Here is a 16,708-nt window from a genome sequence, read left to right as displayed (position 1 = left end):
AATAGTCGAGTCTAGAGGTAACAAAGGCATGGATAAAAACATAGAAAATGTAATCATCTTGTGCTGATAGTCAGAAAAAATGCCAAGTTGTGGTTATGCTACAATACCAATTTACTTTTTTTGTGTTTTTATTAGATTCCTTTGACAAATACAGGTTGAAACATTCCTGTCCATATTTTAGTATAATTTATGAAACAAGAAAGAACTTGCATTTATATAGCACCTTTTATATCCTTAGCATGTCCCAAAGCGCTTCACGGCCAATTAAATACTTTCAAAGTACTGTATTGTCAATATTGTTTTGTGTAGGCAAATACAGCAGCCAATTTGCACACAAGGGTCATAAACAGCAAATAAGGTAAATGACTCGTTGGCCTTGTACTTTGATCTGTACCATGGGTTCTTTTATGTTCATATGAACAGACAAGTTTTAACATCTCATCTGAGACAATGACACTTCCAACAATGCAACACTCTCTCAGTACTAGATTGAAGTGATTATGTTTTCAAGTCCTGGAATGGGGTTAGAAACCACAACCTTCTGACTCATAGGTAAGAGTGCAAGATGGCACTTATACGATAGCATTTGGGTTGGGACAAGTACCTGGATTAATGGCAATATATGTTGATCTTAATCCAATTCCCTCAATCTTTGGGTTCAGAGACTACTCCCAGCCAGCACTATATGTTAATAACTGCGGCTTCGAAATTCCATTGATGCGCTGTGAGGATAGGACTTCCACTTGCCAGTCCACTCTAGCGCTGACCCCACATTAGAAAGCAGAGTAATTTTATTTGCACACCCACTATCATTGGTTGAATCCTACTCTCATGTAACACATGAGCACTGCACTAGGGGCCTGTAAATTTCAAGTGCAGTTTTTAAATGACATGGTGTGGGGGGGGGGGGGGGGGGTTAATTTTAACTTTTATCGCCAGGCAAAAAACAGGTGATAACGAATTGGCTGTCTGTTTTGCACCTCGCCAATTCAATTGTGGAAAATAAGATCGGGCAAAGTGTAAAATGGGCTGCTGATTCGCTATCGCCCATTTTGTGCTTGGCAATAAAAAATTCCGCCCCCCCCCCCCCCCCCCCCAGGAATGGCTAAAGATTTCAGCAGGAGATTGGAGGAGCTACAGGCAAGTAATGAACCTTTGCAATACTGAGTTGATTTGTAGGTAGCTCTAATAGATGGCTCATGTGAGATTTTGTGGCACTTTAAAGAATGTCTCCAAGTGAGGAACAGGTAAAGACACCCAAAGCAGGGGGATAGAGACACCCAAAGCAGGGAGATAGAGACACCCAAAGCAGGGAGATAGAGACACCCAAAGACGGGATATAGAGACACTAAAGAAGGGATATAGAGACACCCAAAGAAGGGAGAAAGAGACACCCAAAGCAGGGAGATAGAGACCCCAGAGAAGGAATATAGAGACACCCAAAGAAGGGAAATAGAGACACCAAAGAAGGGATATAGAGATCCCAGAGAATGGCAATAGAGATACCCAAAGAAGGGATATAGAGACACCCAAAGAAGGGAGATGGAGACACCCAAAGAAGGGAGATGGAGACACCCAAAGAAGGGAGATGGAGACACCCAAAGAAGGGAGATGGAGACACCCAAAGAAGGGAGATGGAGACACCCAAAGAAGGGAGATAGAGACACCCAAAGAAAGGATATAGAGACAGCCAAAGAAGAACTGCAGACCAGTGTTGGAAAAAGTTTAATGACCTGCTGAAGGCAGGCATAGTAATGGACTGGCCACTGACCCTTTTCTTCCTCTGATATTATGGACACCAACACACTGTTCACCCTCTAAAATCAATAGCTGCACAAGTCAGCCTTCACACTGCAGTGTGGTTTAGACGTTCACTAACTCTGTTTCTTACAATATGTGTTGACAACTCCTCTTACAGGAATTACTTCTGTGCAGGACCTTAAAACCCCTTCTCCCACATTAACAGGGTGCTGGCAGCAGAGCTATTACAAGGAAATGCCCATTGGGGACTCCATAACTGTTACTCAGAACCTTTTCCATGTGGTCTCACATGTCCTCAGGCTGCCAGGGGAAAGGTCAGCTCGGTCTAGATGCAATTATAAAAAAGCTCCAAAATCTCTCCTGCAGCTGAAGCAGCCACTCATCAAAGCTTCTCCAGACAACAGGCTCCAAAGGAAAGCACTTACATGGAATTACATAGAATCTACAGTATAGAAACAGTCCATTCGACCCAACTGGTCTATGCTGAGGATAGGACTGGGGGGGGAGGGTGAACAGCCAGAGGCTGTGGTCCATATCAGTACCAACGACATAGGTAGAAAGAGGGATGAGGTCCTGCAGGCCGATTTTAAGGAGTTAGGAAAGAGATTAAGAAGCAGGACCTCACAGGTAATCTCTGGATTACTCCCAGTGTCACGCGCTAGCGAGTATAGAAATAGGAGGAAAGAGCAGATGAAAGTGTGGCTGGAGAGATGGTGCAGGAGGGAGGGCTTTAGATTCCTGGGGCATTGGGAGCCGTTCTGGGGAAGGTGGGACCTGTACAGGCCGGACAGATTGCACCTCAACGGAGCTAGGACCGAAGTCCTCGCGGGGAGGTTCACTAGTGCTGTGGAGGTGGTGGTGGGGGGGGTGTTTAAACTAATTTGGCAGAGGGATGGGCACCAGGATGTAGCATTGGAAAGGAGAAACAAGGGGCACAAAGGTTCGGGAGAGAAAGATAGCACTAGAGCAAGTAATGGTACAGCATTAGGTGGGATCAGACTAAGAGAGAGTACAAGAAAGTCTAGGACTGGTTTGTAGTGCATGTGTGTAAACGCACAAAGCATGATAAACAAGGTTGGTGAGCTGCAGACGCAAATAGCCACATGGGAATACGATGCCATGGCGATAACGGAGATCTGGCTCAAAAAAGGGCAGGATTGGGTACTAAATATTCCTGGATACAAGGTGTTCAGGAAAGATAGGGAAGGAAAGAAAGGGAAGGGAGGGGTGGTAGTATTGATTAAGGAGAATATTTCAGTACTGGAGAGAGATGTCCTGGAGTGGTCAAGGACAGAATCTATTTGGTTAGAGTTAAGAAATAAAAGAGTTGCCATTTCACTACTGGGTGTATTCTATAGGCCACAAACTAGTGGGAAGGATAAAGAGGTTCAAATTTGCAAGGAAATTACAGAGGTGCAAAAGCCATAGAGTAATAATAAGGGGGACTTCAACTCTCCTAATATAGACTGGGATAACAATAATAATATAAGGGGCACAGAGGAGGAGGAATTTTTGAAATGTGTTCAGGATAACTTTCTTGACCAGTACGTTTCCGGCCCAATGACGAAGGAGGCATTGCTGGACTTGGTTCCAGGGAATGAGGCGGGCCAAGTGGAGCAAGTGTCAATGGGGAGCATTTAGGGAGCAGTGATCATAGTAACATAAGGTTTAGAATAGCTATGGAAAAGGATACGGACCACTCTAAAGTAAAAATACTCAATTGGAGGAGGGCCAATTTCAATAGGATGAGAACAGATCTGACCTGGGTAAATTGGAATCAAAGATTGGTAGGCAAAACTGTAATTGAATAATGGGTGGCCTTTAAGGAGGAGATGATTCGGGTACAGTCCAGGCACATTCCCACGAGGCAGAAAAGTAGGGCAACTAAAGCCAGAGCTCCCTGGATGACAAAAGAGATAGTGAGTAAAATGGGGCGTATGACAGATGTCAAGTTGATAACACAAGTGAGAACCAGGCAGAATATATAAAGTTCAGAGGGGAATTAAGAGGGAAGAAGGAAATAAGAGGGGCAAAGAGAGAGTATGAGAATCGACTGGCGGCCAAAATAAAAGGGAATCCAAAAGTCTTCTACAGGAATGTAAACAGTAAACGGGTAGTAAGAGGAGGGGTGCGGCTAATTAGGGACCATAAAGGAGATCTACTCATGGCGGCAGAGGGGGTGGCCAAGGTACTAAATGAGTAATTTGCATCTGTCTTTACCAAGGAAAAAGATGTTGCCAGAGCCTCAATAAAGGAAGATATAGTTGAGATACTGGATGGGCTACAAATTGAGAAAGAAGAGGTACTTGAAAGGCTAGCTATACTTAAAGTAGATAAGTCACCCAGTCCGGATGGGATGCATCCTAGGTTGCTGAGAGAAGTAAGGGTGGAAATTGCAGAGATACTGGCCATAATCTTCCAAACATCTGTAGATATGAGGGTGGTGTCAGAGGACTGGAGAATTGCAAATATTACATCCCTGTTCAAAAAAGGGTGTAAGGATAAACCCAGCAACTATAGGCCAGTCAGTTTAACCTCAGTGGTGGGGAAATTTTTAGAAATGATAATCTGGGACAGAATTAACAGTCACTTGGACGAGTGTGGATTGATTAGGGAAAGCCAGCACGGATTTGTTAAAGGCAAATCATGTGTAACTAACCTGATAAGAGTTTTCTGAAGAGTTATCAGAAAGGGTAGATGAGGGCAATGCAGTTGATGTGGTGTATATGGACTTTCAAAAGGCGTGATAAAGTGCTGCATGGTAGGCTTATCATCAAGATTGCGGCCCATGGAATAAAGCGGGCAGTAGCAACATGGATACAGAATTGGCTAAAGGACAGGAAACAGAGAGCAGTGGTGAACGATTGTTTTTTGGACTAGAGGGAGGTGTACTGTGGTGTTCCCCAGGGGTCGGTGCTGGGACCACTGCTTTTCTTGATATATATTAATGACTTGGACTTGGGTGTACAGGGCACAATTTCCAAATTTGCAGATGACACCAAACTTGGAAGGATAGTAAATAGTGAGGAGGTTACTAATAGACTTCAAGAGGATATAGACAAGCTAGTGGCATGGACGGACACGTGGCAGATGAAATTTAACGCAGAAAAATGCGAAGTGATACATTTCGGTAGCAAGAATGAGGAGAGGAAATATAAACTAGAGGGCACAACTCTAAAAGGGGTACAGGAACAGAGAGATCTGGGGGTATATGTGCACAAATCATTGAAGGTAGCAGGGCAGGTTGAGAAAAGCTGTTAAAAAAGCATATGGGATCCTGGGCTTTATAAATAGAGGCATAGAGTACAAAAGTATGGAAGTCATGATGAACCTTTATAAAACACTGGTTCGGCCACAACTGGAGTATTGTGTTCAGTTCTGGGCATTGCACTTTAGGAAAGATGTGAAGGCCTTAGAAAGGGTGCAGAAGAGATTTACTAGAATGATTCCAAGGATGAGGGACTTTAGTTACGTGGATAGACTGGAGAAGCTGGGGTTGTTCTCCTTGGAACAGAGAAGGTTGCAAAGAGATTTGCTAGAGGTATTCAAAATCATGAAGGGTCTAGACCCATTGGCGGAAGGGTCAAGAACCAGAGGACATAGATTTAAGGTGATTGGCAAAAGAATCAAAGGTGACATGAGGAAAAGCTTTTTTACACAGTGAGTGGTTAGGATCTGGAATGTACTGCCCGAGGGGGTGGTGGAGGCAGATTCAATCAGGGCCTTCAAAAGGGAACTGGATAAGTACTTGAAAGGAAAAAATTTGCAGGGCTACGGGGATAAGGCAGGGGAGTGGGACTAGCTGGATTGCTCTTGCATAGAGCTGGCACGGACTCAATGGGCTGTATGGCCTCCTTCCGTGCTGTAATCTTTCTATGATTCAATGCTGTTTATACTCCACCCGAGCCTCTTCCCACCCTCTTCATCTTATGTAGCTTCCCCTTAAATGTATCTATGCTATTCGCCTCAACTACTCTGTGTGGTATACTTATGCCTATATCAGCTGATGCTGGCAAATGGTATGCCTCTTTTCATTCATTCTATGTTATCCTTGCTGTATTGGGGGCATAAGTCATGGGTTTTTGCCGCTCCCACATCAGTTATCCTCATTTAATATATTACAATAACCTCCCAACAGCTACGGCTGCAAACACATAGAATGCCCCAGATCCGAATGGGAATACCAGCAGAGCCATTACGGGGTAGACACCAGTCCCACTCTAACACATGCTGGTGTGCTGCACTTACGCCCAAAACTCCCTGCAAGGTGCCTGTAAATTCACAGCCTGTAACTTTACTGGTGTTAATTCAGTGTCCTCCCACACAGTATCTCCTCTCCAGCCAGTTCCTGCATTGATATCACCAATGCTCCAAATTTATATATATATATATGACTGGAAACAGAAAATGCGACCTTAAAATGAAATCCAATTTATTTGTACCTTTATTTTTAGAAAGATCCCAGATGTTGAGAATCCAACTTAAAAAGGGTCCTGTTAAGCAATGAGAGATCATCAGGCCTGGTGTTCAGCAGAGCGCTGATCCTGGTGCCTGAGATGTCTGGCACTTGTACCTGCCTATGAGCCTGCCTCATAGAGACTGGGTTAGCTGTAGATAACTCTAATTATCGAGGAATATTAATAGTGACCACGGTCTAATCCACTGCCAGGCCATCTCATTGACAGGATGCATGGCTAGCATTTATACCAAGGTGAATATTGAGTAATTTACTGAGTTTTTTTTTTAGGAGAACCAATTAATTTTGAAAAAGTTCCCCATTTCCAAGGAGTTTTGTGTAAGTAATGTGTATCTTTGCTATACCTGGGCAGACATGCGGGCCCCGATATTTATGGGGACTAAATATTTATGGATATTTACTCCGTTTCCCTCCCAGCAACCGGCCAGATTGATAGGTTGACCAGCTGGCGGGCGGGAAAGCCTGCTGTAGAAAGGAGCAGCCGGGAACTGTTGGGGACAAGTCCCCGGCAATCGAGAAGGTCGGTGGGGGTGGGGGGGGAGGACTCGTAGCACAGTAGTGAGGAAGAGATTGCGGGAGGGAGAGAGCGAGAGTGTTGGGGGGGGGGGGAAAGACATTGTTGGTGGGAGACATCACTGGTGGACAGACGATCACGGGGTGGGAGGGGAAGGGGGGACGGACGAACATGGGGAGGGAGAGATCGCAGCAGAAGGTTTGCTTGATGGGCTGGGGGGGGGGGGGGGGGAAGCACGCCTTCTCCTTCTGGCCCACAAGCAGAGCTAGAAAAGCACTTACCTGCTGGAGCCAGCTGCTCCGGCTTCCCTTCAGCTGCCAGGTTTCCCGAGCCCTGGGAACCCGGCCGGCAGCATTAAATTTAAATGGCTGTCAAAATCTTAGGAATGCAGCCTCATTTAAATATTAAAATCACCAACCCGCCTCCCCAGAGCTGGTTACTCGGTCACCCCCCCAACCTGCCGCAGAAAAACCAGAAGTAGGCGCTTTCGCAGCGGGTTGGAGTCCAGATTCACATTTTTAGCAATTTAACCCCCCCACACCCCCCCCACCGACCCTCTCCTGCCCGTCGGGGGAACACCCTGTGGTGTCAAATCACCTAAAGGGTTCTTTGCAGAGTGGACAACATTGAAGTACCCGCTTAGCTCCTTTTGTAACGCCCAGCCTGAGAAATATTTTGGCTTTTGTACTTTGCATTCACTGTGGATTCCTTTCCTTTTGTGTCCCCAGGATCGCAGTGGATGGTCCTTTTGGTACAGCCAGTGAAGATGTCTTCCGATATGAGGTCAGTGTTCTGGTTGGAGCTGGCATTGGAGTTACCCCATTTGCATCCATTCTCAAATCCATCTGGTACAAGTACGAGAATTCTGATGCTGGACTGCTGACAAAAAAGGTGCGTTTTGTTTCTTTAAACTTATGTTTCTAAACCTCCTCCTTTCTCTCCCCCCAATTCCCTTTCACCCAAGAGGTTAGTTGGCCCGGGGGCAAATGACTCTTCCATAGTCACTGTCAATGAGACTCTATGACTAGATGACAGGAGGGATACAGCATGAATTGAGCTTTCCCCACCTCCCTCCTCATTTGCGAAAGTTTTCCAACTTGATGGTCAGACCACGCGGTGGAATGTTCTTCCAAGAGCAGGGGCAAGAGTAACAATTCAGTATTCCTCATCTTCCCCATCTCTGAGTGCAACTCTTTGAAGAAGTGTGTTAACCAGGGTTCAGGGTAAGCACATGCCTTATAAAATGAAGGGCAAGGCTGGTAGAAGTAGGGAACCTTGGATGACTCGGGAGATTGAGGCCCTAGTCAAAAAGAAGAAGGAGGCATATGACATGCATAGGCAGCTGGGATCAAGTGGATCCCTTGAAGAGTATAGAGATTGCCGGAGTAGAGTTAAGAGAGAAATCAGAAGGGCAAAAAGGGGACATGAGATTGCTTTGGCAGATAAGGCAAAGGAGAATCCAAAGAGCTTCTACAAATACATAAAGGGCAAAAGAGTAACTAGGGAGAGAGTAGGGCCTCTTAAGGATCAACAAGGTCAGCTATGTGCGGAACCACAAGAGATGGGTGAGATCCTAAATGAATATTTCGCATCGGTATTTACGGTTGAGAAAGGCATGGATGTTAGGGAACTTGGGGAAATAAATAGTGATGTCTTGAGGAGTGTACATATTACAGAGAGGGAGGTGCTGGAAGTCTTAACGCGCATCAAGGTAGATAAATCTCCGGGACCTGATGAAATATATCCCAGGACGTTATGGGAGGTTAGGGAGGAAATTGCGGGTCCCCTAGCAGAGATATTTGAATCATCAACAGCTACAGGTGAGGTGCCTGAAGATTGGAGGGTAGCAAATGTTGTGCCTTTGTTTAAGAAGGGCGGCAGGAAAAAGCCTGGGAACTACAGACCGGTGAGCCTGACATCTGTAGTGGGTAAGTTGTTAGAGGGTATTCTGAGAGACAGGATCTACGGGCATTTGGAGAGGCAGGGACTGATTAGGAATAGTCAGCATGGTTTTGTGAGAGGAAAATCATGTCTCACGAATTTGATTGAGTTTTTTGAAGGGGTAACCAAGAAGATAGATGAGGGCTGTGCAGTAGACGTGGTCTACATGGACTTTAGCAAAGCCTTTGACAAGGTACCGCATGGTAGGTTGTTACATAAGGTTAAATCTCACGGGATCCAAGGTGAGGTAGCCAATTGGATACAAAATTGGATTGACGACAGAAGACAGGGGGTGGTTGTCGAGGGTTGTTTTTCAAATTGGAGGCCTGTGACCAGCGGTGTGCCTCAGGGATCGGTGCTGGGTCCGCTGTTATTTGTTATTTATATTAATGATTTGGATGAGAATTTAGGAGGCATGGTTAGTAAGTTTGCAGATGACACCAAGATTGGTGGCATTGTGGACAGTGAAGAAGGTTATCTAGGATTGCAACGAGATCTTGATAAATTGGGCCAGTGGGCCGATGAATGGCAGATGGAGTTTAATTTAGATAAATGTGAGGTGATGCATTTTGGTAGATCGAATCGGGCCAGGACCTATTCTTTGGGGAGAGATATAGAACAAAGAGATCTAGGAGTACAGGTTCATAGCTCCTTGAAAGTGGAGTCACATGTGGATAGGGTGGTGAAGAAGGCATTCAGCATGCATGGTTTCATTGGTCAGAACATTGAATACAGGAGTTGGGATGTCTTGCTGAAGTTGTACAAGACATTAGTAAGGCCACATTTGGAATACTGTGTACAGTTCTGGTCACCCTATTATAGAAAGGATATTATTAAACTAGAAAGAGTGCAGAAAAGATTTACTAGGATGCTACCGGGACTTGATGGTTTGACTTATAGGGAGAGGTTGGATAGACTGAGACTTTTTTCCCTGGAGAGTAGGAGGTTTAGGGGTGATCTTATTGAAGTCTATAAAATAATGAGGGGCATAGATAAGGTAGATAGTCAAAATCTTTTCCCAAAGGTAGGGGAGTCTATAACGAGACGGCATAGATTTAAGGTGAGAGGGGAGAGATACAAAAGGGTCCAGAGGGACAATTTTTTCACTCAAAGGGTGGTGAGTGTCTGGAACGAGCTGCCAGAGGCAGTAGTAGAGGCGGGTACAATTTTGTCTTTTAAAAAGCATTTGGACAGTTACATGGGTAAGATGGGTATAGAGGGATATGGGCCAAGTGCAGGCAATTGGGACTAGCTTAGTGGTATAAACTGGGCGACATGGACATGTTGGGCCGAAGGGCCTGTTTCCATGTTGTAAACTTCTAATGGGTAATGTAGTTACTCAATCCTACCCAAAGGAGACTCAGTGAAGGAAATGCTCAAAGACAGAGTGAAATAAAAATATAAAATTCTGAAACATTCTGGCTGGACTTCGTGTAATGGTTTCCTCTCTATCTGTTGGTAGATTTACTTCTTCTGGATCTGTCGAGAGACCCAGGCATTTGAATGGTTCGCCGACCTGCTACGGTCACTTGAGAGCCACATGGAAGAATTGGGCAAGCTTGACTTCCTCAGCTACAAACTCTACCTGACTGGCTGGGATAGTACCCAGGTATTATGTCTAAAGATATAACTAGTTAGCAATAACCAGCTAATAAACAAATACCATGTATGAGGATGTATCTATACTGGTTATTAATAGCCAGGCACTGCACTGTGTGAGAATGTAGAACTATAGTAGTAATGGTAACCAACAATAACCTATTATATTTAATTTTAAAAAAATTATAGTGAAATATTTTTCTAAAATTCACTTCTGATTGGGTTTGCCACCTTTGCCTGGTTTCAGGTTAGGTGCTGAAAGATGACATATTCGGTTAGCCTAGTCTTTCCCTGACTGTTCAGTGCTTTCAGTGGAGCAAACGAAGTGAGGTAACTGTGAGAGCCAAAACTAAGTGAACAAATATCATATTTCTTTGCCTGTTCTCAGAAATCAATCAAAGTTGATGGTTTCAATCCACAACAACAACTCCTCTTCATCCAGAGACCAGCCACAGCATGGCGAATTTTTACAAAGGACATGGCTGTAAGTCTGCAGCCCTTTACACAGAGCACCTAAACCCTGATATGCTACTGTGGAAAGGAGCTGTGTGGAGACCACACTTTCCTATAAGGAAGAGAGGGAGAGTTCATTTAATTGCTGGCTATTTGTTTCATTAAACACTTACACCAAGTTCTCTTTGTTCTCACAGGCCACTCATATCAAGGTGCACTTCGATAAAGAGACTGATGTAGTGACTGGACTCAAACAGAAAACACACTATGGTAGACCCAACTGGGACAAAGAGTTTCAGACGATTGCACAGGCTCACTCCAAGTAAGTGGGAAAAGCAAAGTTCACATCTTCTTAGTGAGTAACTATAAGGATTTTCTCTCAAATACTTAGTTATAATATTCACCAGAAAGGATTTAACATTGAAAAGTTATCATTCCTTATGTCAGATATTTATTGTTTTCTTCCTGTTCCATATGTATCCATGCTATGTGCCATATCTGGTCTGGAGTGTGTGCAGGCAAGCTGCTCCCACCAGCTGGTCAGGGGTGAGTGAGAGTGATCATGGGTGAGTGAGAGTGATCATGGGTGGGTGAGATTGACCAGAGGTAAGTGAGATTGACCAGAGGTGAGTGAGAGTGACCAGAGGTAGTGAGAGTGACCAGAGGTGAGTGAGAGTGACCAGAGGTGGGTGAGATTGACCAGAGGTGAGTGAGAGTGACCCAAGCTGAGTGAGAGTGACCCAAGCTGAGTGAGAGTGACCAGGGATGAGTGAGTGACCAGAGGTGAGAGTGACCAGGGGTGGGTGAGATTGACCAGAGGTGAGTGAGAGTGACCCAAGCTGAGTGAGAGTGACCAGGGATGAATGAGAGTGACCAGGGATGAATGAGAGTGACCAGGGGTGAGTGAGAATGACCAGGGGTGAGTGAGAGAGACCAGAGATGGGCAAGCCATCTCCTATTCTCCTCCTCTCTTCCTGCAGAAAAATGCATGGCCTCTTCCCAGGCACCTCCTCACATTGGCACGGATGAAATCAGTAATTAATCACACCCAGAACTGAAGGTGTAAATCCTCATCCTACTATTCTGTGGCTTGGATCATGCCATCCACTTAACTAAGCAACTTTATGCTGGAATTCAGTAATATGCTCAAAACAACAGGTTGTAATGATGAGCCGCAATGTGGGGCCAAAATATCAATCCTGGTTTTTAAAAAAATTGCATAGAAATTGATTTTTAACAAACAAAGAGGTAATTTGTGGAATATTGTGGATCACCGCTGTGCCGTGCCACAGCGTAAAGGGGCACATTTTCAGGTCTGTAATCCTTCGTCCACTGAATTTTCAGTTTTAGCTGTGCCCCAATGGGAGGCACAACGATAGCAGCCACTTCCCCTTAGGGTGGAAAAATCAGAGAGACAGCAAACCTAGGCTGATCTACTTCACTTCCTGCCAGCCAGTTACAACGCAGTACAGCCAGAGGCCAAGAGCAGATTGGCCAGCCGTCATCTCTTCAGGAAGGTAAAGTGCAGGAAGATCCAGGAGAGGAAACGAGAAAGAAAAACTCAGCAATTTGAAGTAAACTCATAATTAGCCGTCGAATCCCTGCATTGATTTCTTGGGTGAAATTTTGAGCTCCTCAGGACTGATTTCAGTGCTCTGTGCTCCTTGTCAGTAAAAAGTTGCCCAGGTCAGATATGGCATAAGTTAGATGCAGAGCAAAGCTGTTTCTGCACTATTGTAACAATATCTACAATTATAATAACAAAGTGTTATGATTATTATACTGTTGTTAGAAACAAGAACAGAAAATGCTGGAAACACAGAGGTCGTCAAGTCAGCATCTGTAAAGAGAAAAGACAGGTTAAATTTCAGGCATAATCCTTCATCAGAACTGAAAACTACACAATAAGCCAAACTCCTCAGGATTGAAAAAAGCAAGGAAAAATACAAAATGGGGGAAGTTGGAGAATGAAAATAGAAAATTCTGGATGTCCACAGTAGGCTTGCCAGTTCCAGAGGAAGAACAGACCAACATCCTAGGGGCAGATCTCACCACTAGAACTGTGTTCTGATGAAGAGTTTATGCCTGAAATTTCAACTCACCTCTCCTCTCCCCAGATGTATACAAACCAACCCCACATCACCAGCACCCCATTACAAAGAAAATAGACTAATAGCTAAGCTCTGAAGTGATTGAAGTCAATGTTCAGAGCAGAGGACTGTTGAAGGCCCAGGATAAAGGTGAGACACTGTTACTAATATCTGCCTTCAGCCTGGTTGTTAAAGTATAGTAGGCCAAAGGCAGAGGAGTCAGAGTGGGAATAGGAAGTGGAGTTACAGTGGTGAGCCACAGGGAGTCAGAGTCACACTTGTGGATAGAATGGAGATGTTCGGCAAAGCTGTCATCTAATCTGCCTTTGACTCCCTAATATAGAGACCATTGTATGTACACACAGTACAGTACACTAGATTGGAGGAAATACATCTAAATTCCTATCCTGGAAGCATGGAAGGAATGCTTGGAGTCCTGGGCAGTGGTGTGGGACAAGGTGATTGAATAGGTGTTGCATCTGCTGCAGTTTCATGGGAAATGGCCAGAACAGCTGAACAAGGGGATTCTGGTGGCAACATTCCCTCTGCACAGGAGGAGGGGAGAGGAAGATGTGCTTGGTGGTGGGATCTTGCTGTAGATGGCAGAAGATGATCTGACAGAAGTGGAAGATGGTGTGGTGAGAGGGTACGACAAGAGGGGCTCTGCAGTTTTTTGAGAGGGCGGAAGGAGTAGGAGCAGAGGCACTAGAAATGGGGCTGATGCATTTCGGGGTCTTGTCAACCATTGTTGAGGTGAAACTTTGGCTGAGGAAGAGGGAGGACATTTCAATGGGTTTGGTCCATAAAGTAGAGTCTTTTATTATAAACCATTTTTATGGCTTCCTTGAGTGAGATTATTGATTTGTTTTGAATTGGGGGCAGTTTTGTGTTATTGAGCAGTGCCCTTTGGGTACTGGATAGGTCCTGCCCAAACTTATTTCACATGTAGCCCTTACATCCTGATGAAAGAGAAACCTTCCATTTTATCAGTCTTGACTGGATTAACACCTGATTTGCAGAGATGAAAGACAGTGTGCAAAAAAAAGACAAAATCTGAATCAATAACATATAAATTTGTACCTTTGCAGAACAACTATCGGAGTCTTCTTGTGTGGACCACAACCTCTGGCTAAAGCTTTGGAACAATGCGCGAACAAGTACTCCGAGGTCAATCCCTTGGGAGTACATTTCCATTTCAACAAGGAGAATTTCTAGGTTTCGGGCGGAAGATCAAAAAACTAGAACACTGAAGAAACAATATTTATTTTATAGGGAAGCCCCCTCCCACAGCAAGACTGTAAATGTGGCATTCAAGTTCTGATTTCACACAAAAACACCATCTTGAAACTCGTTGGATATGTAGGGTGGAATTCTCCAATTCTGCGCTCTCCAGACTGCAATTTTTTCCCCATTCATTTTAATGGATGGGAAATAATGGACTGGCAGTGTAAGGTGTGCACAATGAGTGATATAGACATCATAATAGATGAGATATGCAAGATGCTCAAATAAAATGTTATAGTGGATCATACCTATATTCCAAAAATATTACTTTTTAAAATTTTTTAATGTTTTTTTTTCACATATTTTCTCAAAGTTGCTGAATTGAAGTGGAGAAAGGGCAAAACCGCACACATTATAACCGAACTTAACTCCCAGGAGGTCGCATTTGAGTATGGTGGGAAGACCCCTCACTGTCCCTTCCACACAGTGTGATTGGTACCAGACTGGCTACCAGCCCCTGTGGCAGTGGAGCTGTCTAGTGTACTGACTCAGATCTTTCAGCTAGAAAGACGCTGCTCTGCCAAGATAGCAAGTCCGCTGCCCTTGGTATTCAGATATATTTTAAAGAAATGTTACACTTTTAAAAAAAAAGTCAAGTTGGATTTGTTATGGGTTGTAGATCCAACTTTATAACAGCCTGTTGCCGGCCTACTCAATGCTCACAACTCATAATTTAATTGACTTAAAAACAATGGCTAGTATCACTGTCAGACAAGAACCACACACAAGTGATGCTGAGTCTTTCCAGCATTTTCTGTATTTGCTTTAGTATGAAACCCTTGTTAACCCATACAGCAGTTGTGCAACAAGGGGAATGTTAGCATTAACATAAGGCTTTTAGACAATTAACCCATGACCCATGTAACAGTAGTGGCTTGATTATATTAATACGTTTAAATGGCCAAGCTATTTAAATCGAATCTACTGACCGACAGGTGGTCCACAAGCATTGTGCATTTGAATGCTGCAAATGGTAATCAATCTAACATAGCTAGGAGGGATACAGCTCTTAATGTTCCCCTGTTTCAGTATAGTTTCAAAGTATTCTGAAAGATATATCTATGGCTGACTTTTTGCCAGTTGGTATGAGGCCAGCTCAGATGCAAAGCTAAATCAGTGACAGCGTTTTGCCATTCAAGAAGTGAGCTATCATGTTTCAAAAATTAATCTAATGTGAAGTACAGCGTCTTTGTTGTTTTGACAATGAGAATAGTAAAGATTATAACTAACGTAAATATATACTGTTTGTAATGAATATTGTTCATTTACCTGTTTAATGTAAGGTATATTTGCCTGTTGGTTTATGCGACTGAGGGCGCAGAAGGTAGGATTCCTGTACTGATTAAGACTATGGCCGGCTTAAGTAAATTAGGCTAAAGGGTGCTAGCGATGGACACTGGTTGTACTGATTCTGGCAGGTGGTTAAATTAAAGTTGTCTGTAGATTGCTGTCTGGCCTCAAGATTCGATTTTAGAACAGTGGGTGGGAAAGGAGGAAATATGCTAACCTTGGATGTGAATGCCATGTAAGTGAAATCCGAGAACCTGTAACAAATTCAAGACACTCCAATGCAATATGCTTTTGGTCAACAACGAATATAACTAAAACCATTAACAAAAACAAGTGCCATTTTGGCTTAGTGGTTGCACTCTTGACTTGGAGTTAGAAGGTTGTGGATTCAAACCTCATTCCAGGATTTGAGCACATAATCTAGGCTGACAATACAGTGCGGTACTGAGGCAGTGTTGAGGTACTATCACTCAGAAGAGATGTTAAACTGAGGCTGCATCTGCCTATTCTACTGGATAGAAAAGATCCCATGGCACTTAATTAGAAGAATAGCAGGGAATTCTCAAGGTGTCCGGGCCAACATTCATCCCTCAACCAATATCACCAAAAATCAGATTATTTGAACATTCATTCATTTATTTGCTGTTTGTGGGATATTGCTGTTGTTAAATGGCAATATTTGCCTATATAACGACCGCACTTCAAAAGTAATTAATTACATATCAAATGCTTTAGGTCATCTAGATGTTGTGAAAGGAGCTAAATAAATGCAAGTTTTTTTCTTTTAAAACTCCCCATTCAAATTATCATAAACGGGATAGAAAACTACACAGTAACTTTTTTTAATGCCTACAGTTTCAGCATAACTGTTGCATTTCTGTTAGATTAAATCTTTTCAGCTACATTAACCACTGGACAGAAATGTGAAAATTCAATTACATAACAACACAACAATGGTTTGGATTTGAGACCAGTCAACGTACCCATGCCAAAAATGTATTTTATTCTACTCTTCCCCCACCCCGCCGAGGGTCCTGAGACCAAGATCGAGAAGAAGTTGAAGGAAAAAATCCCTTTTACAATCATTGATGCCATTTGTACTTTTTCCAAACCCCACCCCAAAAAACCAATTGCATACATTTTCAACCTCTCCCTAGAAGACAAAATTAGCTTGGCCTCAAATAAAACAATTGTCTGAGCCCTGTGTCTTATTGGGCTTACAGAAACCAGGCCTCACCCTCAAAATTCCAATAACCCCAGCACCAACCCAAAATAACTAGTGTGTGTGTGTGTGTGTGT

General features: G+C 43.7%; 1 protein-coding gene across 1 annotated transcript in view; it reads left to right on the top strand.

The window, feature by feature from the left end:
• Window positions 1-15,743, top strand: part of LOC137332914 (cytochrome b-245 heavy chain-like) — a 34,193-nt gene extending 18,450 nt beyond the window's left edge. The window contains exons 10-13 of the mRNA XM_067996940.1: window positions 7,481-7,643; window positions 10,156-10,302; window positions 10,943-11,067; window positions 13,924-15,743. Coding sequence (XP_067853041.1) covers window positions 7,481-7,643; window positions 10,156-10,302; window positions 10,943-11,067; window positions 13,924-14,050 — 562 coding nt within the window. The 3' untranslated portion in view covers window positions 14,051-15,743. The remainder of the gene's footprint in view (window positions 1-7,480; window positions 7,644-10,155; window positions 10,303-10,942; window positions 11,068-13,923) is intronic.
• Window positions 15,744-16,708: the final 965 nt, after the last annotated feature.

Source organism: Heptranchias perlo, chromosome 15 (assembly GCF_035084215.1).
Source record: "Heptranchias perlo isolate sHepPer1 chromosome 15, sHepPer1.hap1, whole genome shotgun sequence".
Lineage (NCBI taxonomy): Eukaryota > Metazoa > Chordata > Chondrichthyes > Hexanchiformes > Hexanchidae > Heptranchias > Heptranchias perlo.
This window is presented reverse-complemented; position numbering and strand designations above follow the sequence as displayed.